Below are 22,456 nucleotides of genomic sequence, written 5' to 3'. Positions count from 1 at the left end.
CCAAACAGCTGACAGAAAGGGGATTAACATTTCAAGGAAACACTCTAGGCTATTCAATTGCACCAGGGCCACAGGCTTGTCCCAACAGTATAGGTTGGTGAGTAAGAATGTGGCTACTGGAATTTGGGTCCTAGCACCACCACCTAACAGCCTCCAGGGTTTGTGCTGGTCAGAGACTGGGTCAGCCAGTGATAACTAAAACCAGAAATAGCACAGACCTAAATAAGACAGCAGTTTGCTTTTCCTGTATTTAAACAAACAAGTCTGGAGGTAGGCAGCTCGAGGCTGCTACAGCATGGGCATGAGGGCCTAAGGCTCCTGCTGTCCTGCCTTGCCATCTTGAGCTTGCAGCTTCCTTTCTTGAGGTCACAAGTCGGTGCAGAAGCCTTAGCCAACAAATCTGCATTTCAGGCAGGAAGCAGGAAACAAGAGGGGAAAAGAGCAAGAAAAAGCCCATGTAAGCACTTATGCCCTTTGAAAGCAGCTTTTTTGAAGTCTAGCCTGGTGAACTCTGCTTCTGCTTCATGGGGATAGCTGCCTGCTAGGCAGTCTGGAAAACAGATTTGAATTGGTCATGTTACCTCCCCAAGTCACGTTGGGCTTCTAATAACAGGTGAGAAGGGGAATTTTGATCCTGGCTGGGCAACCAGCTGTCCCTGCCACCGGGTAGTAATATTGTCTACCTCCTCAAATACAAGGAGACTGAATAAAATAATACTTGAAAAGCCCTCAAATGTCACCCTCATTTTGAAGTCTTCCTCAGGTACAGTTGCTTACAGATCAAATAGCAGGTTCTTTACTCCAAAATCCTGATACTAAATCCTAATACTGTAATTTTACATGACTGTCTCCCCCACTGGACTTTGAGGTCAGGTTCGAGGTGTTATTCACTAGTGTGCCTGGGGAGGCCTTATTGCCACTCAATAAATCTTTGTGGAATAAATCGAAGAATTTCCCTCTCTTTCTTTCTTGGTATAACTTCCTGAAGCATTTGACTTCCAAATCCAAATATCTTCTAGGCACTAAGTCTTCATCTTTGCAAAGTCACCTTAGCTTTTAGTCTCCTCAGGCCTGAGAGAGAGTAGTTGAGTCATCTCTTTTTCATCTCAAGTATCTGCCTTGTTCCTAATCTGCTGTGTGACATTAGGAAAATTTCTTAGTCACACTGAGCTTAAGTTTCCACTGAGATATAGGGATAATATTGGTAACCAAGTGTGTGTAATGTAAAGTTTAAATGAATGTATATAGCATGGACCTGGATTCAGTAGGACACATACATTTTTATTCTCATCTCCTTTTGATATTTTTTCCTCCCACCATAATAGAGCTAGCTCAGGCTAGTTAAAAATAGCTAACACTGTTTGAGTAATCTGTGGTAGGTGCTACCTTGAGGGACATACTACTAATACTCCCATTTCATAGATGAAGATACTGAGGATCAGGGAGTCACTCAGCTAGAGGACAGAGGCAGAGCCAGGGCATTCTGGCCACAGAGCTCATGCTTTATCCTTTACACCAAACTGCTTCCCTGTTGCATTTGGTAACATTCAGTCTCAACACAGCCCCTGCCATCTCTTCCACCTATATCCCTTCACTGACAACCTCTCTGGTACCTCAGAGCTCATGACACTCTGGAGGTGAATCAGGAGGATTTCAGGTCAGCTTACCCACAGGAATAGTTTTCTCAGCTTAAAAGTTCCCACAGAACCCTGGAAGCTACTCATACTTCCCAGAGAACATTATGAAAAGTTCAGTTTAAGAGCCTGAGGACAGTTGTGACCTCAGACCAGCCATCATTGTAAGTAAGAGGCACTCCTACCTCATGAAATTTCAACATGTGAAAAATCCAAATTTATAAAAAGATCAGTGTGTATGTGTGGGAGGGATGGTGTGCATCATACAAAGAGAATTTATAAAGTGTTGACACTCCAGGCTTCCTATACTTAGCAGTCTTTACCCGTGCATTTGCAGTAATTTAATTTTTAAAATTCCATTTATATGAAACTTTACAAGGACATGGCTATTAAAGCAAGATACACTCATCCAATTCTAAGATCTCGAGGTTGCCAATAAGTTGCTACAAATCTTGCCCTATCTGATCCTTTTCCTTGTAATGTTTCTCTTCTAAATTTTCCTCTGAGGAGATACTTTCTGAATCCAAGTACAGGAAGAACATCATTGAAAATTGCTCATAATTTAGAAAGAAGTAAATTTTGGCTGTGCTAGGAGATCCCACTAATCATTCCCACCCTTTCCCAGCGCTGGAAAATTACAAAGTTTCTGTCCCTAGAGTTTAAAACTTACAGAGCCTCTGGGAATCAGCATCTAAGGGTTTGGCCACCAGCCAGGGACAGTGAGGCAACAACAGACCACCAGTGAAACCCCAGAACTCGGAGGCCAGGGAAGGAAGAGGCTGTCCAAGGAGCTGGGCGCTGGAGGCTGGCCTTGGCCTTCCCAGGTGAGCTGTTGTGGTCATGGCCTCTCTGGAGAGGGCCTTTCTCACCAGACTGCCTGCAATGGGGCAAAAAATCACCAACAAGAAAGGGAAAGAGCAATGAGGAGGAGAAAGGGGAGTGGGGATGAGGTTTATCAGGCCTTGGAGGGAAAAGTGAAGCTTATGCTGTCAGTTAAAATCATATTTGAATATGAAAGAGAAACTTTGGTTTGCCAGAGACTAGAAGCTGTTCAGCTATCACCAGTTTGAACTGAAAAAAAACATGCTTGGGTCCTTCATTCTTTAATTTTTTATAAGTGGCTTTCTAGAGGGAATTTGGTGCCAGCTGCAAGTTTTCATTTCAAGAAACCTTGGCCTGGTGAAGCCTCTCCTGACTCACGCTGATGAGCTGGGGCTCATGTCCATTGTTGGAAAAGTTGATATTTCCTTTGTAAAGCAACAAAGGACAGAGATGACACCCAGGGCTGCTCAGAAATCCCCTAGAAGCTCTTTTCTAAGATTCTGCACTGGGCTGACAATGTGGTCAGAGGTATGTGGACTAAGAATTAAGGAGGCTTCTCTCTCAGGGTCTGCAAGTGTACGGTCGACCTTGAGAGTGAGGGCTTCCTAAAATCTGGCTCCCCAGATGCTTCCCCTATTCTGCCATTCACACCCCCCATTAGAAACCCCTCCCCCATTATAAGTTCCTTGATTTGGGATAGAGGGTGCATTTTTACAAGCTCCTCAGGTGATTCCAAGGTATAGCCAGGATGGCGAGACATGGCTTAAGTGAATAAAGGTTGATGACAAATAAAGCCAAGAATCAACCTTGATTTTATCTTTTCCTCGAATGTTCACTGGGGGATAGGGGTGAGGATGGGTGGGAATTCTTATCAAATTCATTTTCGTTCAGTCTAGTCACTCTATTATAGGTCACAAAGAATTCTGTTTAGGGTTGCCAGATAAAATACAAGAAACTCAGCTGAATTTGAATTTCAGATAAAAAAATTCAGATAAACAACAAATGATGCACATAGTTAGGCATCCTGTAATTTGGTTTGCTAAATCTGATTACCCTCAGCCTGCACGACAGACCAAACAATGTGAACTTGACAATGTAGGGCAGTGCTTCTCAATTTGTATTACAAAGCACAAGATTGGATTCTATCATTGGATTATATCTAATACAGTGGATATAATCTGTACTAGACTGAGAAAAAAATTCTACAGTCAAATAAATGTGGCAAACACTGGGTTAAACTAGTTAATCAGGTGTTTTGATTATAATGTTTATAGAAACATTTCATATGCACATATACACCTGACCCCTCTCAGGTTGGAGATTTACTGAGTCCCAAACTTACATAACTAGGGACATCTTATAGAACTAATGTTCTAGAACTCACTACAGTGAGAGGTGGGGTGCTAAGCAGGGAAATGACAGTCACACTAATGCTTGAGATAGATAATTCTACTTTTAGAAATGTAGATTTCAGAGGTACAGACTGAAAGCAGGAATCCAGATAGATGATTATATATTATTAGTTTGCTGGGGCAATCATAGCAAGTACCACAGACTGGGAGGCTTAAACAGAAACTTATTTTCTCTCTGGATCAAGTTCTGGATCAAATCCAAGATAAGGACTCTGTTGAATGGTTTCTTCTGAAGCTTCTCTCCTTGACTTGGAGGTGACTGTGTGCTCCCTGTCTTTGGGTAGTCTCCTCTCTATTAATGTCTGTGTCCTAATCTCCTTCTCTTCTAAGAACACCAGTTACACTGGATTAGGGGTCACCCATAAGACCTCATTTTAAATAAATTACCTCTTTGCAGGCCCTATCTCCAAATATAGTCACATTCTGTGGCACTGATAGGTAAGTCATCAGCATATGAACACAATTCAGCTCAGAAATAAGCTACTGCAATAATCCTATTGAAAGATGATGAGGTTGTAAATGAAAGTAGGAATGCAAAGAAGGGATTTGATCCCAGAAATATTAAAGAGCCACAAGAAAAAAGACAGATGAATTGATCAGGTGTGGTGAATAAGCAAAAAAAAAGCACATTTCCTAGCACTGAGTAGCATTCACATATATTTTCTTTCAACTCTTTACTTGTTCCCTAAATAGAATCTTTCATGTAACAAAATTCATATCATAAGCAGTTTGGATTGAATTTATTTCAGGGATAGAAGCATGAACAACACAGTTATTAAATATTTCCTATTTTTTTCCAAAATGTCCACTACTTTTTATATTGGGATGATTAACTAATCTCTGTGTCATTTCTCTCCACTCTCGGAAAGAAATATCGAGGAGGGAATGCCTGGCTTACCCATGCCAACTTTTTTCTGCTCCAGTTGGAGGAGTCCTGGTGGTTTACAAGGAGAAGAAAGTCTTGGTTAGGCGCACTGGCTTGGTCAGACCTGGCTCCCTTGGGGGCGGGTTCCTCATTGTGAAGACACAATGAATTCAAGCCCCTACCTTCTACCTAGCAGCCAGAATAGCCAATAACTTCAGGGACTTGAAATCTTAGTCAAATTTTAATAGTGTGAAAAATTACTGGGTTGTGTAGACAGACAAAAAAGTAGCCAAAGACCATTTAAATGGGGGCCTTTAGTTCTTAGGATCTAGAGAATAAGCTAACTCCACAAAAAAAGAAAATCTTGGGACTGCTGAATCTGGGCTAAAGAGGGTGTGTATTAGTCATTGGGTTCCTTTCTGGCTGCAAGGAGTTTCTCTGACTCTCCCCCAGTTCTAGCACCTTCCTTGATTATAGTAAGTAGGCAAGTGTGTACCAAGAACACCAACTCAATGACTATGGTATGAAGGTGGTATCCTGGTTATACCATGAAAATCTGCCAGAGCTACCAGAAACTCGGACCCATCTTTGCTGAGGCATTCAGTATTCTTGTTGATATGAATATTCTTTAAGTTAAAAGCCACAAATTCCCCCTGGTTGAAGAAAGAGCTAGGAGAAATTGAACTCTTTCCTTTGTCTCCTCAGGATTGGTGCATGCCTCACCCTTTGGGATTCCAGCCAAAATGCCAATAGTCTTTTTAGTCTTTAAACTTTCCTTAGCTATTTCTTTTAGTCGACATTTAAAGTCCACCAATTCCAAAGATTTCCCTGGACCAGTCATCTCATAGCATTACTCTTCTGCCTTGTTGTAGAGTTGGAGGTGTGCCCTGCACTCTCTATTCAAGTAATGTCTCTTTGAAAGGCAGGAAGGAGTTTCTCTGCCTCTCCCCAGCTCTAGCACATAGCTTGATTATGGTAAGTATGCAACTGGTTGTCTTGAATCTGACGCAGAGCCTCTACACTACCTCCTCTAACGCAATGCTCAAAAACTACATGGATGCACTAGTGTTGACAACTTTTCTCCTTATATCTAATTTAAATTTAGCCTACAACAGTTTAAGTCAATTTCATACCTCATTTGTAATATATTATTTGCAAAAATGGCCCAAATTATCCATGCTCCTTTATAATGTAGCTCCCCATCTCCTCCCATAAAGAGATAGAATCTCTTTTTCTACCTTTTGAATGTGGGCTGACTGTGTGACCTGCTTTGACCAATAAATCACAGCAGAGGTGACTGTGCCACTTCCAAGCCTAGCCTTAATAGGCTTTGAGAATTTCTGTCCCCTCTCTTAGAACTCTGCCCAGCTACCATGTGAGTAAGCTTGAGCTAGCCTGACAGATAGCCAATGACCACATGGCAAAGTCACCCCCGTGGCCCCTATTAGCTATAGCTGAGAATCAGTTAATCCCCGGAAGCAGAGCTGCTTAGCTGACCCGTAGCTGACCATGGATGCATGAAAGAACCCAGCAAAGAGCTGAAGAATGTACAGCTGATCCACCCTAAATTGCTGATTTGCAGAATCATGAGTTAGGTAAATGATCACTGTTTACAGCTACTACTTTTAGAGTTGTTTGTTACCAGCAACAGTCACCTAATACTCTGACCATCCAAAATGTTCAGGTGTTTGCAGAGCGTGTTGAACTTGCAATCCATTAAAATAGCTCCACAAATTTATTCTTTGACACAATTTTCGTGCTCTAAACTCATAGTAATAAGTATAACTGACTCAAGGATAAACATTTCCACAAGCCAGAAATCTACTGTGCAGGGAGAGGTCACTCCACAAGTAAAAGGATTAAAGAGCTCCACTAGAGGCAAAGTGCGAAAGTTATTTTAATGCTGGAAGCCAGTTGTTGGTGAGTAGATAACATCCCCACTTTTGTCTGCTCAGAAAGAAGGCTTAAAAGTAATTACTGTGCATTACAACTCTAATCAGGCACACCTCCCCCTCCCCCCTTAAGCCTCCTCCATTCTTCAGACTTTGTTTAAACCAGTGATCAGATCTCAGTCACATTTTACTAAACTGACTTTTGTAGACTTGATCCTTTTAGATGGCCTTCTTTTCTACGTGAGGATACACTTTCCTGTGCCCCCCCACCCCTGACTTTAATAGTCACTTTTCTATTTCTTGATGGTTTCCTCTCTTCTTAATATTGGAGAATGTTCAAATTCAGTCTTTTGTTCAGTTCTTTATCTCTATTCATTTCTAGTGATTTCATCCTTGCTTATGGCTTGAAATATCATCTGCATTCTGACCACTTCCAGTATAAATCTCCAGCCCAGACGTGTCTTCATACTTTACGTCCATATATCCAATAGTCTAGTTATTATCTCCATTTTGAAGTCCAACAGAAATCTCAGACTCAAATGAATTATTCCTGATATTCCTCTGTCCTAATATCTGCATCCCCTTAACCTTCCCCACCGAGAGTAATGGTTCCTCCCTTTTTATATCTGAAGCCCCAAAATTTGATATAAACATCCTCTCATATATAAAATAATGTTGGACTACCTTCAATGTTTATTCAGAAGCTGATCATTTCTCATTTGGGATCATGTCTTGTGGCACACTGGGAGCTTGGGGAAGTAAGAGGACATGGACAGTCTCATGACAGAAAACAAACAGAGCTACCTGCCGGCTCAGTGAAGTCTCCAATCTCATGGAAAGACAGGAGCCCCACCTGACTCCTGGTCCAAGTGAGGCAACTGCAAAACTACTTTTGGGGGAGGTAGAGAGAGAACAAATAAAAATCTTCTCAAATAAGATTTGGAAAGCCTGCACACCCAAATTCCAAATGTTAATAAAGTTAGTCAACAAGGTAATTAGTACTTGAACTCAATCCAAATAAAAATTTTTAGAACATTTTGAAAGATATTTTAAAAATATATTTGAGTATTCAACGAAATAAAATGAAGCACCAGCTTTCAAATTAAAAAAAAAAAAAGCATAATTGGAAACAAGAAGGCAGAAGTGAAATAAGATTATGTGAATATGAAAATAATTGAGCTGTCTCTGAACTAAAGTTCAATAGCTAGGATAGACTCTGGACTGAACAATCCTATAGAGAATTAATGAGTCGGAAAATAGCACTGAAGAATTCACCCTTACACAGTCAAAGATATAGAGAGATTAATTAAAAAGAAAAACTAGAAGGACTACAAACATAGTTTGAATACAGGGCAAATCAGAGTTGCAAAAGAAATAAAAAGCAATATTGAAGGGATAAACTTCAGAGACTTTCCCATACTGATAAAAGAGAAGAATCCTCACACCAAAGCAGCATTCAGAGTTTTGACTTGATTACTAAGGAGCATCCACACCCACCAGACACACTGATGGAAATCTGTGGAGCACTAGCATTAGAGGGAAGAGCTCAGAGACTTCACTGACAGTACATTTCTTAGAACAATAACATAGTCAAAAACCCTGCTAAAAGAAATATTAAAGAATGTTATTCACTAAGAAAAAAAGTGAGCCAAAGGCGTGAAAAATAAGAAATAGTAATACAAAGATTGATAACATTCATCAGTAAATTAGTTAATTATTGACTATAAGGACATACATATGGATCATTTGTATTTTAGAATTCAGGCTCTCAGGCCTCTCTGGTGGTGCAAGGGGTTAAGTCACAGCTCTATGAAGCTATCCACAGCCACTGCAGCATGAGTTCAATCCTCCGCCAGGGAGGTGACCCACATGGCACAGCAGAACTCTCCTGTATATTTCAACAGTGTATTTCAGTAGATCTGCCTGTTCTGCTCCCCACTCTGTGTCTGGTGAATCCTCTCAGCCCCTGCACCTCTGGCCTGCACCCCATCTCTTGCATGCATAAAAAATCTTTAAAAAAAAATTCAGGCTCTCTACAGCAATGATAAGATGGAGGAAGAAATGCCATGTTCGGTCTCTGAGGCTTATGCAACAGTAAAGAGGACAGACATTTTGAATAACTTTAGCCTTTGTTAGAAAAGTTCATGGTTAAATATGTTTGAAAATGAAAGGGAACAACTGAAATCAATAAATTTGTATTAATTAAAATAAGCATATGGAAACTTTACATAGTAGAGTGCAGAAAAGGAGAAATTTATGAAGCAAAGAAAAAATTATGGTAATGAAAAACCCCAAATAAAAAACCCCAAATAAAAAATATTGTATATTACAATAAATATACATTGCTTGAGTAAAAATGGTAGAGTAGACTTTCATAAAATACAGTTATATGCATTTTAAAAGAAGACACAATTAAAACCAAAAGAGAAAGCTTGCATATATGTGCCTTTTATAAGGAGACAATTAAAACCAAAAGAGAAAGTTTGAATATAAAGGAAAAATGATGTATCATGAAAATTTAATCTGACTAAATGGAATTTAAGGCAAAAAGAAAAACACTACATAAAACAAACAGTCCCCCAAGATGTACCATTTGTGAATCTGTATGTTCTTAATAGTATAACTGAAATCTATAAAGCCAAAATAGAGAGAATTATAAGGAGAACTCAACAGATATGCAATCATAGTGAAGATTACTGAGATGAAGTAAAATCAAAACTTAGCAAGAATTTAAAAGGTTTGAATGACAACAAATCTACATATGTATGTACAAAAATGTCCATATTCCCAACAGTAGATTCAAAGCCATAGTTAAGTAATTTTACCTCTTATTGAAATCACAAAGGTCGTCTCAATAATTGTGAAAAATATCTTAGAGACCATATGATCTGACTAAAGTGCAATTACATTTGAAATCTAAATTAAAAGAAGTTAAAAAATACTTACAATACATAAAAGCAATACGTAGTTTCCATGCTTGGAAACTAGTAAAGCAACTTTCTAAATAATTCATGGATTAAAGAGAAATATATTGATATAATAAAAATGATAAAACATTTGGAAGTAAATTATAATTACCTATCATAACCTGGAAGAGGTGTACTCCCTGCCCCCCTCAAAAAAAAAAAGGCTATTAAAGATATCTTTGGAATAACTGGTAAAATTTAAATAAGTTCTGTAAATAATGGTATTATATTAAGTCTCCTGATTTTGATAATTATACTGTGTTGTCAGTGAATGTCTTTTTCTTAAAAAATTACACTAAAATAATTTGGGAAAAAGGCACACAAAATTTATTCTCAGCTAGATATGATGATGGCGATGAGATTCAGAGGAATAACGAAATGTTGAATGGTGAATTTGGATGAATGGATACAGGAGGTTTTTAATATCATTTTTGTAAACTTCACATTATTTCAACATATAAAATTTATAAAAGGAAAACTCTCTAAGATGCAGTTAAAGCCAAAGGAGACTTTAAAAATCTGAATAGTTCTATCCTTTTAAAGGGATAATAACTTGCTAGACTGATTTCCCTTCTGAAGGTTGTTTCACTGATTGGATAAAACAAAAACCTGTTAAGTGAGAAAACTGCATGTTCTACAAAAGAGCAAAGCTGACCACCTTGCCTGTTGAGTATGAAATGGCATCTCATAGTGCTGGCACATTAGTTAGGAATTGCCTTGGGGATAAACATAGACTAGTGACTCAACAATGATGTCACACAATTGTTTTAAAACAAATGAACCAAAAGGGCAACTTGTGCCACATTCCAACTAGGTCATAAAACTTTATTTAAGCAGCTCCAGCCCTAGGATTTCTCTAAGCCTTTTATACATATAATTTTTTTTGACTCCTCTCTCCATCTGCCATAATTCAAAACAGTGAAACCAACCTCCTGTTAAATGTTTCCTGAGAAACCTGCCTCTTAGCTTCAAGCTCTCTATAGAACTCCAAAGTGCTGAAGTGTCAACACATTACTGAGAGATTGTTTCCAGATGCTAAGCATTAAGTAGAAAGGTTTTATGCTGGAGGACAAGAGCAGGAATATGTGAAACATGGGGGGCTCCCAAAGAATAAGCTTGAGGATGGGAGAAGAGAGAAGGAGAAGAGAGGATCAACATGTGATTTGAAAAGAGCTTTAAGGATACATTTGGGAAAATCTACCAGCCCCTACATGTTCACAAGATCTCTCCACTGCCAGATAAACCTTGGTGAGTAAGGAGAAAGTTCTAGAATGAAGGCCTTAGGAAGATTGCACGGTAGAGAGTAATTGCTGGAGGAGGAACAGGAGAATACGTGTGGGAGATATGCTATGTCATGGCGTTTGCCCTCAGCTGATACTGGTGGGCAGGATGGACATGCCTGGTGGATTGTTTTGGAACTTCACTTGTTTTACACTAGACTCACTTTGGGGACAACACCCTGGGATACCACAGTCCCAGGCCCAACAGACTCAAACTCTAGATCCTGCAATACTCGACAAAGTCACAGCAACCTTCTTCTCAGTGGCACTCACTGTGTTTTGACAATGAGAAGGAGACAAGCAAATTCTAAAAGAAAGCAGTTTACATTGTCAAGGAATTCTCTATTTTTTTATTTTATGTCAAGGTCTGTGTTTTAATTAAAATTACTTCAGAAGACGAAACATGGAACCAAATCCTGGAAGTATACATTGCATTAGTGGCAAAGAGAGGTTCAGGCGCTACAGGCAAATTTCTAAATTGTGCCTAAGCAGCATCCTCCCTTGGGAAATGGCCATGCTTGGGCCCAGCACTGGTGCCTACTCCATTTGACCAAACTCCCACAATAGCCATTTCCTCCAGAAAACCTTTCTGGACTGCATGGATCCAGCTGAGAACTCCGAATCTACCAGACCTGAGAGTCATGGCATCTTCTTTACCATTGCTCCCCAATAGGTATTAGCTTTGAACAGAAAAAAAAGAAGAAAAATCTGGCTGGATGAAAATAGATAATTTATAGCAGCAATCAGTGAGGATTCTAGTGGACTTTCCTGCCACAGAAAGTTAGTATTAGATGATAGCAGTGTTCAAACTTTTCCTATTAGCCCACATTTTATAAAGATGCCTAGCAATAATAATACTAATGATAATGATAACAATAGAGCCCCTCTCTATTAGCCCCACCAACGTTTTCCATGAGCATCATTTGAAAACCTCCAAGTTCAGAAAACAAGACCCAGAGAAACTGGGCCATGCTGCAGGCATGTCAGCAAGCTGGTGACAGCACTGGGACCACAGCCCTCAGCCCACAGAAGCCTCTACTCACTGCCTGGAAGTCCCTGCTGCACAAGAATGGATGGAAGAAACTAGTCTCTGCCCTCAGTAATTTTCAATGGACCAAAGACACTGTCAGAGTTAGCACACACACAAAGTCCTTTGAGAACAAGCAGCCAAGGGCCTCCCTGGAGGCGCAGGCGGTTGAGCGCAGCACTGCGAGGCTGTCCGCAGCCTCTGCAGTGCCAGTTCGATCCCCACCGGCCTCGAAGCAACCCACATGGCACGGCAGACCTCTCCTGTCTCACCTGCTGCTCCCCTCAGCAGTGTATTTCATCAGTCTGCCTGTTCTGTTCCCAGCTCTGTCTCTGGTGAATCCTCTCACCCTCCCGCGCATCTGGCCTGTACCCCGGTTCTTGTATAAATAAAATAAATCTAAAAGAGGGCCTCCCCGGTAGCGCAGCGGTTGAGCGCTGGGTTGCGAAGCTGCCCGCAGCCTCTGCGGCGCCGGTTCGATCCCCGGCTGCTCCCCGGCCACTGGAGGAGGGTCCCACCTGGCGCGCAGACCTCTCCTGCCGCCCGCTGCTCCCCTCAGCAGTGTACTTCGGTCCTTCTGCCTGCTCTGCTCCCCGCTCTGGCTCTGGTGAATTCTCTCACCCTCCCGTGCTTCTGACTGTACCCAGTGCATGTATAAATAAATAAAACAAATCTTAAAAAATAAAAATAAAAATAAATAAATCAAAAAGAAAATAAGCAGCCAAGCTAAAACCTTTGTGGTATTTATGTTAACATTCAGCACACTATGCCTCTGGGAGTTTGTATTGACTTCTCCTCTACCCCAACATGAAGCACAGGTCTTAGAGAGAGTGTAAAAAGGTTGACAAAGTAGAGAGGCAGGGTCTGTGTGTTTTTAGGAACTATGGATGGGTCCCACGGTACTGCCAGTCATCTACACTCCTGCCAGGACTTAAATCAGGCACGCCAAGTGCTAGCAGTTTGGCAAATTTTGTTTCTTTGTTTTTTTTCCCAGGGAGACAGGGAGAAAGGATGGGAAAGCACTACTTAACGTAATTGCATAGTTACGTGATGAACTATTTTAAAACTTTGCACAGTTCAACCACGTGTTGCCCATTAAATAAATTTCACAGTAACTCTGTGAGAACATAAAGCAGTATTTCCCCTTACTCTACAAAAGAAGGAAAGGTAGGAGAGATGTCATGTGTCTTACCCAAGGCTACTCCACCAACAGATGGGGTGATCAGTCTGTCAGAAGGACTGATCCCTTCAGTACATTTGTTTTCCAATCAAACTCGACTGGATTCAGAGTCTGCCCTTTGGTGAACATGTCATAGAGCCAACCATTGGGACCATTCTAATTGGGAGGAGCAAATAAAGAAAACATTCTAGTGGTGCCTGGATCAGAAAGAAAAAAAATCAAACGTAGAAAGATGATAGCAGACATCATAGAATTCCCTCTGACCTGTGTATAAGAATTGCTTATAGATCACTGATCTCCAAACATAAATTCGTGTATGTGGATTCACACATGGTGGATTAGTTCTGGCACCACAGATTCACATATCCTTTGAATCTATTTACTGGTTGAAGCCATCCTTTCCTATGAAGAGTTTAAGTCAGTTTATTTTACCCTTCAAGGAAGCCTGAAAATTTTTTTAACGAAGAGTGGATTTTGAAAGGAAAGATTTGTGGCAGTGCCAAAGCAAGTCCCAGGAGTAAGGGAGCTAATTTGGCAGCTGATAGGACAGATCAGCTCATGGGGTGAGAAGTGGGTTGAAGGGAGGGAGCTCTGCTTGCAAGACAAAGCTGGGGGGTAGACCCAATTTTTCAAGCTGCTTTTTCTGGGGAAGCCCACCCATAAAATCCCACATGCCTTGTCACCTAATCTAAAAGAAACAGCAGTGTATTTCAGTCACTCTGCCTGTTCTGTTTCCCACTCTGTCTCCGGTGAATCCTCTCAGCCCCCCACACCTCTGGCCTGTACCCCAGTCTTGTATGCATAAATAAATCTTTACAAAATGATGTTAAAAATAATAAAATAAAAGAAACAGAATGTTACCTTGCTCACAAAAGTCATTTCTAACTTCAGCAGTATTACTTGGACATTAAACACCCTTGTTCGGAAGTCATTAAATAACATAGGTTTTTCAATGGCTCGTCTGAGCACTCCTGGAATTCTAAAGTGCAAACAAATGAGTAACCCTGCATCTATTTCTGCACAGCCTGCCAACTGCAAAATTTGTAACGGAAATCTAATGAGCAAATGATTACTTTTCAGATCAAACCTGTTGTGGATTAAGATGTCTTTCTGGCAAATTGGGTTTGTTCATCTGCCTGCTTCAACTGTACCAGGAATTCCAGGAAATGGCAAAGTGGGGCAGCAGCAAGAAAGCCAGCATCATCCACAAAGGATGATTTTTCTCAGGCAGAACCAAATTTGGTTAAAACAGCTTTTCAAATAAGGAATCACTTAAGGAAAGTGTCTAACCACCTCAGAAGACGATCTTGGGGATTTCTGAATCTTAGAAAACCAGATTCAAGTGTTTTGGGAACACAAATTCTATCTCTTTCTAAATGGCCCATATTAGAAATCTTCCCCAGCCCCCTCCCATTCTGGAGGAGCACATCTGCCTTGCATGCAGGCAACTGGAAAACTGCTCTTCTATGGAGCTAACTTGCCCACTGACCTTGGGCTAATCATTTAATTTGGGATTGCTGATTCACAGTGGAAACCATGATCACTGTGATCCAACAGAAGTGAGCTTGCCTGGGCATGAGACCCAAGAGTTATAATTTTAAGGATTTATTCCATGGGAGTAAGAACAAAATGCTGATGGAAAGAAAGCGGCCCACATTTGAATGCATTAGTAGTAAATTTTACCAGCAAACTCCTCCCCACCCCCACACCTTTTGCCAAGCCCTCTGGGCTTTTCAGTGGGCCTGGGGAGTCATAACCCACTTTGGCTCAGAGGTATGGCTGGTTCATTATACCAGACATGAGAGACTTGGAAGAGACCTGAATAATGATGTTTCCACTCACCATTGTCTCACCAGAGCAATCTTTTGGCAACATAAATATAAAGTTCTCATTCCCTGCTTAAAATGGATTTCCTTTGTTTCAAAATAAAAGCCCAAATCCACAATACCTTTTATACATTCCCACCTGCTTCAGTCCTGCCTCTCTTCAGAGCCTTGCTTCCTTCATTCCCTTTAATCCAGCCATTAGTATGTTATCTAAACTAAGGTCACTCTATCTAAAGCACTCCTTTAGGTCTCTTTACTTTTTAATTGTTTTTCTTTCAGTGCTCAGCTCAAATGTCACCTCCTCTGAGAAGCCCTCCCTCCATCTTACCCTCTCCAACACCATTAGATCAGATAAAACCTCTTACAATGTTCTTACAGAGCATCTTATTCATTTCCTTAGGGCCCTTATCACAGTTGATAATTATATACTGCTTATTGGATTAATTCCAGTCTCTCCCACTAGATTGTAAGTGATGTCTATTTCCCATTGTGTCGCTAACATCTACCAGCATGCTTTGCATAGAACACAGCGATCTCATTAGGACGCAGGTGATGTCAAGTGAAAGAAAGCAACCTTACTGCAGAAGCCCAGCCTGCTGCTTTGATGCATGCTTGTAGGCCCTGTTGGCCAGTGACCACCATTGCTCCAGCTAGCCAAATGATTGTTTTTTTAAGGAGCATTAACAACTGTGAATTGAACACATTAATTCTTTTTATTAGTTTTGACCCTGCAGAACACTAGGCTAATTTCAGAAGAAATGGACTCCCCAACTGTCCTGTTCACTTTCCTTAAGCATATAGACCCTACTTGAACACAATCCACCACCTGTCCCAGCTCTGGGAGCACCAGGACAAAGCAAGGGAGTCTTTCTGTAGGGACTCTGGCCTACAGTGGGAACCAAGACAAGCAGATGCTTTAAACATATGCTGACGAGGGGGTTGTGTCTCTTCAATGCATTGGAAGCAAAAACCCTTGTTTTAAAAACAAAGCATTTATCCAGGGCCAAAATGTCCCTGAGCCAATAGTCCTAACCTTTTCTCCATCTGCCAAAAAGGCCCCAGGTCTCAGATGGATGAGCCAAGGACCTTACACTTAAAGATTACCATCTCAGTAAACCCAACTGACATTGGTCAAGCACAGACTGTGTGTAATAGGAGCCTAGGAGATAGCAGGAGATGCCAAACATAGAAGGTTACTGCTCTATCTGTGCAGACAGACAAGAACAAAATAATTAAGGAGTAAATCCAAGCTTGCCCAAAAACAAAAGTGTGATTATGTGGTCAACTCTTTCTGAGCAATGAGTTTCCTCTGTATTAAAGAGGAGAGCCTATGAACTAGATCATTAAGAAAGTCTTCCTAGAGGAGTTCAGTTTGAATATTAAAGAAAAGAAAAAATTGGGTTAGCAAAGAGAGTTAAGCACTGAGTAGCTGGGACCTCAGTAACTAAACTGCCTGGACCTAAGAGGCTGTATTAGAGTTCTGATTGGAATGCTTCTATTAACCATTTTGGGGAAAGTAAATCCCTTTGCAGCATCTATAATAAACTGCCCAAGATGAAGGTGATGGGCTAAAGTTTTGTCTTTCTTTTCATTTGGATTATGGAATGCCATGCAGTCCCTACTAGCTCTCTGATTCTCTCACTAATTGAGGATTCTAATAATCACTTTGTCCCACCTGCTGAATCAGGACCAAAAGAAAAATCTTATAAGTTGCACTGTGTACTTCTGCCTGCAGTTACCTTTTCTGTTTTCTGAATCAATCAATCTCTATGGAAACATTTAAGTCCTACTGAACTTTAAGCAGCAGTGTCCTCTTAGCTCCTGATAAAGGCAAAGGGGCAAAAGTAAAAGGCACAGGCACAGCCACAGCAGCCATTACTGTCCACAAGGAGTCAGATCGGAAGTGAGCCTCAGCACCTTCAGCTATGAGAGCAGCTCTTTTAAGGCAAGCTGTTTCGCCGAGAGTCTGCGGTTCTGAGCAAAGGCAGGACAATAAAAGATCAAGGATGTCTTTCTAAGGCTGCATACAGAGCAGCTGACACCTTGATGTTGGTCTTCCTTTGACCCCTTTGAAAGCCAGGAAAGCATCAATGTACCCACATCACATTTTCTATAGGCTGGCAAAACGTCTCTTCAGTCATAAAACCCCAGTGTTTGTAAAGGCCAGGCAGGGAGGGACACCAGGAGGTCAGGCCCCTGTCTCAGCAGGGGGCACTCAAGTCTCTCTTCCCTTGAGCAGTTTCTGCACTTCCCTCCCAGCTTTCTCTTCTCTCTGCCACTTTGGAAGTCACTGGCCTGACCTTTCCTCACCTCCCATGGTTTCTGCACCTTTATTCCCAAAGGCCAGTGAAAACAGTGCTGGCTTGTGTGTAGGGGCAACTCCAGGATTTATCTTCCCCCTGTTTTTCCTCAAGGATTTGGCACTTAGCTCTTGGATGTGATTTCAGCAGCTCTGAGAACAGAGCTACTGCTAAAGCTAAAGCCAAATTTGATTTTGTTTAGGAGGTGGCCCCTTGTCATCTTCATCTCCAGATAAAGACCATTTTCCCCAAAAGACAAAATAATAAAAAAGAAGTACCTCTGGGTGGGTGGTTCTGCAAACAGGTGGGTGAGGTCTGCTCTATGGTTGGTGAGGAGTGGTTTATGTCTCCCCGGTCCCCCTTGTGATGGTGGCCATCATCTCCTGCAAGCAGCACTTGGCGGAATGTGGTGCACCTGTCGTGATTTTCCCAGGTGCAGATAGGGCTAACAGGGGCTCTACTAGTGACGATTATCAGCAGACTCTCAATTAGGTTTCTCAAACTTTAACATGCATGCGGATCCTCTCAGAATCTCTTTGAAGTGCAGATTGCCTTTCAGTCAGGCTGGGCCAGAGCCTGCATTTCTACCCAGCACCAGGTGATGTTGGTGCTGCTGGTTCCCTCCACATTTTGAGTAGCAAAAGGTTAGGTTTTTATTTACTGCCTTCCTTCCCTGGCTGGGCTGTCATTTTATCAAAACAATGTGGTAGGAGTGAGGGCCAATTACTAGCTTCCTGAATCATCCATTGTTAGAGCAGTTTCTTGCAGTTACATTAGAAAGGTTCCTCCCTGTAGTTTCCTATTGCGCAAGAGGCCCATCTGTAAGAAGACATGTGGGCAAGCAGACCCCCCTGCAAGCCAGCCTTGGCGGCCTGGCCCCTGCCAGGTGCTGCTGATTGATGTTAGAGTAGGAAGCTTTACGTGATAGCAGTGCTGATGGTGGTAATTCTGAAGGGGGGGGTACTCTGCTGCCAAAGCTTCAACCCCCACTCCCCAGTCCTTCACCCCCACACTTTTCTTCCAGCTTGAGGTGGAGACTGGGAGGGAATCATCCAGTGCGGTTCTGCAGAGGAGGGGGCAGGCATTCTTTTTCACTTTCTCTGCTACGGGAGCACCCCATATCTTCTATAAATATTTGTAGGACAATTTCCTCCTTGAGGGTGCCCAGTCATGGGGGGGTGGTAAGCAGGATGGCTGAAGGGAGAAAGGACAAAGGTGGTGCTTTTGGGGGATGAGGATGCGAAGGTGGGGAAAACACTGAGGGCTTGTTAGTGTCTCCTCACATCTCAACGTGAGAGAAGTTGGACTACACAGGCGATGGTAAACCAGGGGTCTGCGGTTTAAACCAGTAATTCCTGCAGTTGTAAACAGGATGTAAATTTTTCCAGGGCAAGAGTCCATAAACGTCAACAGATTTAATAGGGTCCATGATTCACACAAAGTTAATCAGAATCTCTGCAATCAAGATCATTTTCAAGTCTTTCCCAGAATGGATATCTGGAGCACTAGGTTTCTAGAAACAGCAGGCATCATATTCAGGCCACCACATTAGGAGGGCAGGGCAGGGCAGCCATTTAGAATGATTTTCCGGCAGAAGAAGAAAGGGGTCAGCTCTAAACAGCCCCATTTTACAGAGGGAAAGTTGTTGCATCAATTCAAGTGACTTCTCTAAAGCATGGAGTGGCTGAGCCTGATCAAAAGCCCAGGTCTGACAGAAACGGCACCGTCAATCAGTCCCTTGCTTGGAAGAGCAAGATATTTGTGGCCACCATGCCAGGAGTCCAGCTGGTTATTTCTAGCTCGCTGAATGTCAAAAATCCAGGCCGCTTCGCACAGCGGTCTCCACTTGTCAGACCAAATCAAGGCATGAATGCGTCAAGCAGGCAAATCAGCTGCCTTCAGCGGCCACCTCTCTGCACAGGAGTCCCGCCCCTGCGCTGCACCTGACCAGTCCTCCCGCACCCCCACCGCGCTCCGCCCCCCGGCCCACTCCCACGAGCAGTCCCACACCCTCCCTCGTGCGGCTCATCAGTCTTCATCTGTGTGAAGCCACGTGGGCAAGATACTCCTCCCTTGTCTGAGTCTTTTTTGGGCCCTTCCATTTTCACATGCTTTTCTCCTTCTCAGCAAATCATCCCAGTTCTTTTCTAGAACCAGATCTATGAGCTTGTTTGTGTCAGCAGAATCCAGCTTTACAGGAACACAGACAAACACCCGTCCTGAGTGACTGAAGTCAGTTTCCAAGTCCTGCGCATAAAACAGTGGCATAGGAGACAGACACATTGGCCCCCCAGGGAGCTGGCAGTCTCCTGGGGGAAGAGAAGGCTTTGGTTTTAAACTGTGATTTGATGGCCGGTGGGAGTTTGCTAGGGGAAATAAGGGATGTATCGTGAACCTTGCAGACAGAGCACCAGGACGGGCAAGACGGAACACCTCAGGGTGTCAGACCAAGAAAGAAGGCAGGGTGACCTGTGTGTAGAGATGGGAGCGGTCACAGGTGATGAGCTGCGCCCCAGGGAGCCAAAAAACAGACTGTGAGCCAGAGAAAGGGGCAGAGACTTCATCCTGACAATGCAGGATTTAGGAGGTTTTTGCTTTGTTTTGTTTTGATTTTTGCTTCGGAAGGTTTTGAACAGGAAAGCATCCAATCAGATTTGATTTCTCAGGTGAACTGGAGGGAGAACTCCTGCAAGTTCCAACACAGACAGCAGCATCCTTTAAGGGAGCAGCATTCAAGGGCAAGGGCCCTGTTTACCCATTTGGGGCTCAAATGAGCCAGTGTTCATCGGCTCATCCCCTGCCCAGCAGCTTTATTCCCATCCCTAGGCCCACCGTGCATCCCCCTGGCCCTTACCTTGCCTTTAGGTGAGATACTAGGTTGACCGTCCTTTCAACCTACCACCCTGTTTTCAGCCATCCATTGGTCAGTGACTCAGCACCTGCAACACTCATGACTCAGTATTCATCCAACTTTGTAAGTGGTTGCAATGTGCCAGGTATTGTGCTAGTCATTGGAGGCAACAGAAGGAAGATTCACATGTTTCCTGATCTCAAAGAACTCAGATTTTGTCCAGTGCTTCCCATTTTTGCCCATGAGAATCATCTGTAAAATTTTAAAAAATGCAACTGATTAAGCAATACCCAGACCAAGTAAATCAGAATCTCTGAGTGTTTGTTTCAGAGAGTTGTATTATCAAAAGTCTCCTCCAGGTAATGCAATTGAACAGTGAGAACCACTGATTCTTAGAGGGATACTGAACTGGAATTTCTCTGGTGGCTGATTCTCTGTATGATCAAGAGAGGAAATCAGGGTCTGAACCCTGGTCATAAGGGAGTTAGGGAGCTCCAGAGAGAGAGAGATGGGGATACACACAGCCTGCCTGAGCTGTAAGCCTAGGTCTGCTCACATGCCTTCAAAGAAGCTGGAGGCCAGGAGGGATGGCCGGCTGGATGGAAGAGTCAACAGTGGTATGGGCTGTACCTGCCTGCAGTGGAAGGTACCTCTTTCTGGATATAAATTATATAAATTGCCCAATTAGAAAGCAGGAGACCTTACACCAACACTCCTTTCTCCTCTGTACCACCTTCCTGCGAGTGCTCAAGAGCTCAGGATGATTGCATCAAGGTTCCAAATGGTGGCTATGATGAATAATCAAATAAAAATCTCATCAAGAGCATTATGTACAAGTCCACAAATCTCCACCAATTAAGTCTGAGTGCCGGTGCAAGAAAAGTGAGTCTGTTAGCTCAGTGTCCCCAGCAATGACCCCACCTCCACGTATATAATCACTCTCTGAAAGACTCCAGAAGGGGTGAACCTGATCATGCCTGGAACCTCACACCCTGGAGGATGGGACGTCAGGGGGCTTGACAGGATTCAATTTCTGGTTCCATTTTTTTGTCTCTCCTGAGAAATCTAATTTGTTGAGTATTTATTGTTGAGAACTATAGGCCAAGTACTAGGAAGCCACAAACAGGAATATACGTAGACAGGATACAATTGTGTATAAAAGCAAATATAAAGCTTAGATATTCCCAGACCATTCTAGAAAAATTGGTTTTGTGGGTGAAATTCTGTATGCCGACCACTTGTTCACACAGCATGTGTCTCAGTCAATGTGCTCTGCGTAAGGCATACTCTGCCCTCAAGAACCTGAGAATCCTCTAAGGATTCTAAGGATAGATAAGCATAAAATGTAAACGGAAGTAGTAGAGACTGGGGCAAGTGCACCATGATTCAGTCAGCATTAGCCTCAATAAGTTTTGTCCTGAAATACTCCATTCTTTTCACACCCTGGGTATATTTCAGGATGATGTTCTGGTCACTTTGGTACTCATCTCATTGGAATTGTTGGACAAAAGCTACAGCTTCTTATGGCAATATTATCAAAAGCCACAGTCTAGCCTAGTTGCTGACCCTTTCTTACCATGCCTGAGCATCACCTCCATTTCAGTTATACACCCATCTTTTCTACAAGGAGCTAAATCATAGTTGGTGGGAGAATGAGAAAGAAAAATTAATACATGTCCAACTCCAGAAAAGGGGTCAAGGGAATGTTACTTGACTTAATACAAATGGCCTTGGATATGCTAATAATGGGAGCCTTTCAAGGGCTTTTGCATGTCTCAAATACCTCTTAGAGATAACTCTGTTTAAAATAGCAGGAAACAAGAGCTTTGAGCCTAGAAAGACGATTGACACCTGAAGAACATCACTATCTCTCTGCAGATGTAGGTTCCTGATCCTTCTCTGAAAGCTGGAGTTGCTGGGTCAGAAGAGGCCGGTGGAAAAGTAGGTCACTTAGTGTTTCCCAGGGAGAAGGTGAGGAGTCTAGCTCCTGGTTTAAAACCTGTGTGACTTTTCAGACCCAGCCACAGGCAACTACAGAGGTTCTGCCTGGCAGGCCTGGGGGAGAACTGCCCTCCCCACGGCAGACTTGATGCATTGCAGTCTCTGGAGGGAGGTGTGATCAAGGACTCAGCAACCCCCCTTACCCCCAAGACACCAGTCACTAGTCACTGGTCATGGTCTTTAAATATTTACATTCCTAGCTCAGAGGTGCCTTCATTCCTAGCTATGGCCTTGGGCAGAGATCCTCTACAGCCACCCCCCTCTTCTCTCCTCACCCCTGTGGCCTCCTCATGGGGTGGGGGGTGAAGGGGGGAGGGGAATCAGTGAAGAGACTGCTTCCCCCACCCCTTAGTACTTTTCCACTCCTGGCCCCTGCCCTTCACTCTCTTTCCAACCTCAG

At 42.6% G+C, this 22,456-nt stretch overlaps 1 protein-coding gene across 2 annotated transcripts in view; it reads right to left on the bottom strand.

Moving 5' to 3' along the window:
• The window catches only part of HIF1A (hypoxia inducible factor 1 subunit alpha), a 203,761-nt gene that overhangs the window by 142,594 nt on the left and 38,711 nt on the right, over positions 1–22,456 (bottom strand). The window contains exon 1 of one of the 2 annotated variants that reach the window (XM_054690907.1): positions 4,767–4,829. The exons of the other annotated variant lie outside the window; for it this stretch is intronic. Coding sequence (XP_054546882.1) covers positions 4,767–4,770 — 4 coding nt within the window. The 5' untranslated portion in view covers positions 4,771–4,829. Of the gene's footprint in view, positions 1–4,766; positions 4,830–22,456 lie in introns of those variants that run through there. 2 annotated transcript variants of the gene reach the window in all.

This window comes from Talpa occidentalis, unplaced genomic scaffold (genome assembly GCF_014898055.3).
Source record: "Talpa occidentalis isolate TD23 unplaced genomic scaffold, MPIMG_talOcc4v2.1 talOcc4.11, whole genome shotgun sequence".
Lineage (NCBI taxonomy): Eukaryota > Metazoa > Chordata > Mammalia > Eulipotyphla > Talpidae > Talpa > Talpa occidentalis.
The sequence above is the reverse complement of the archived record's forward strand: the minus strand, read 5'-3'. Positions and strand labels throughout refer to the sequence as shown.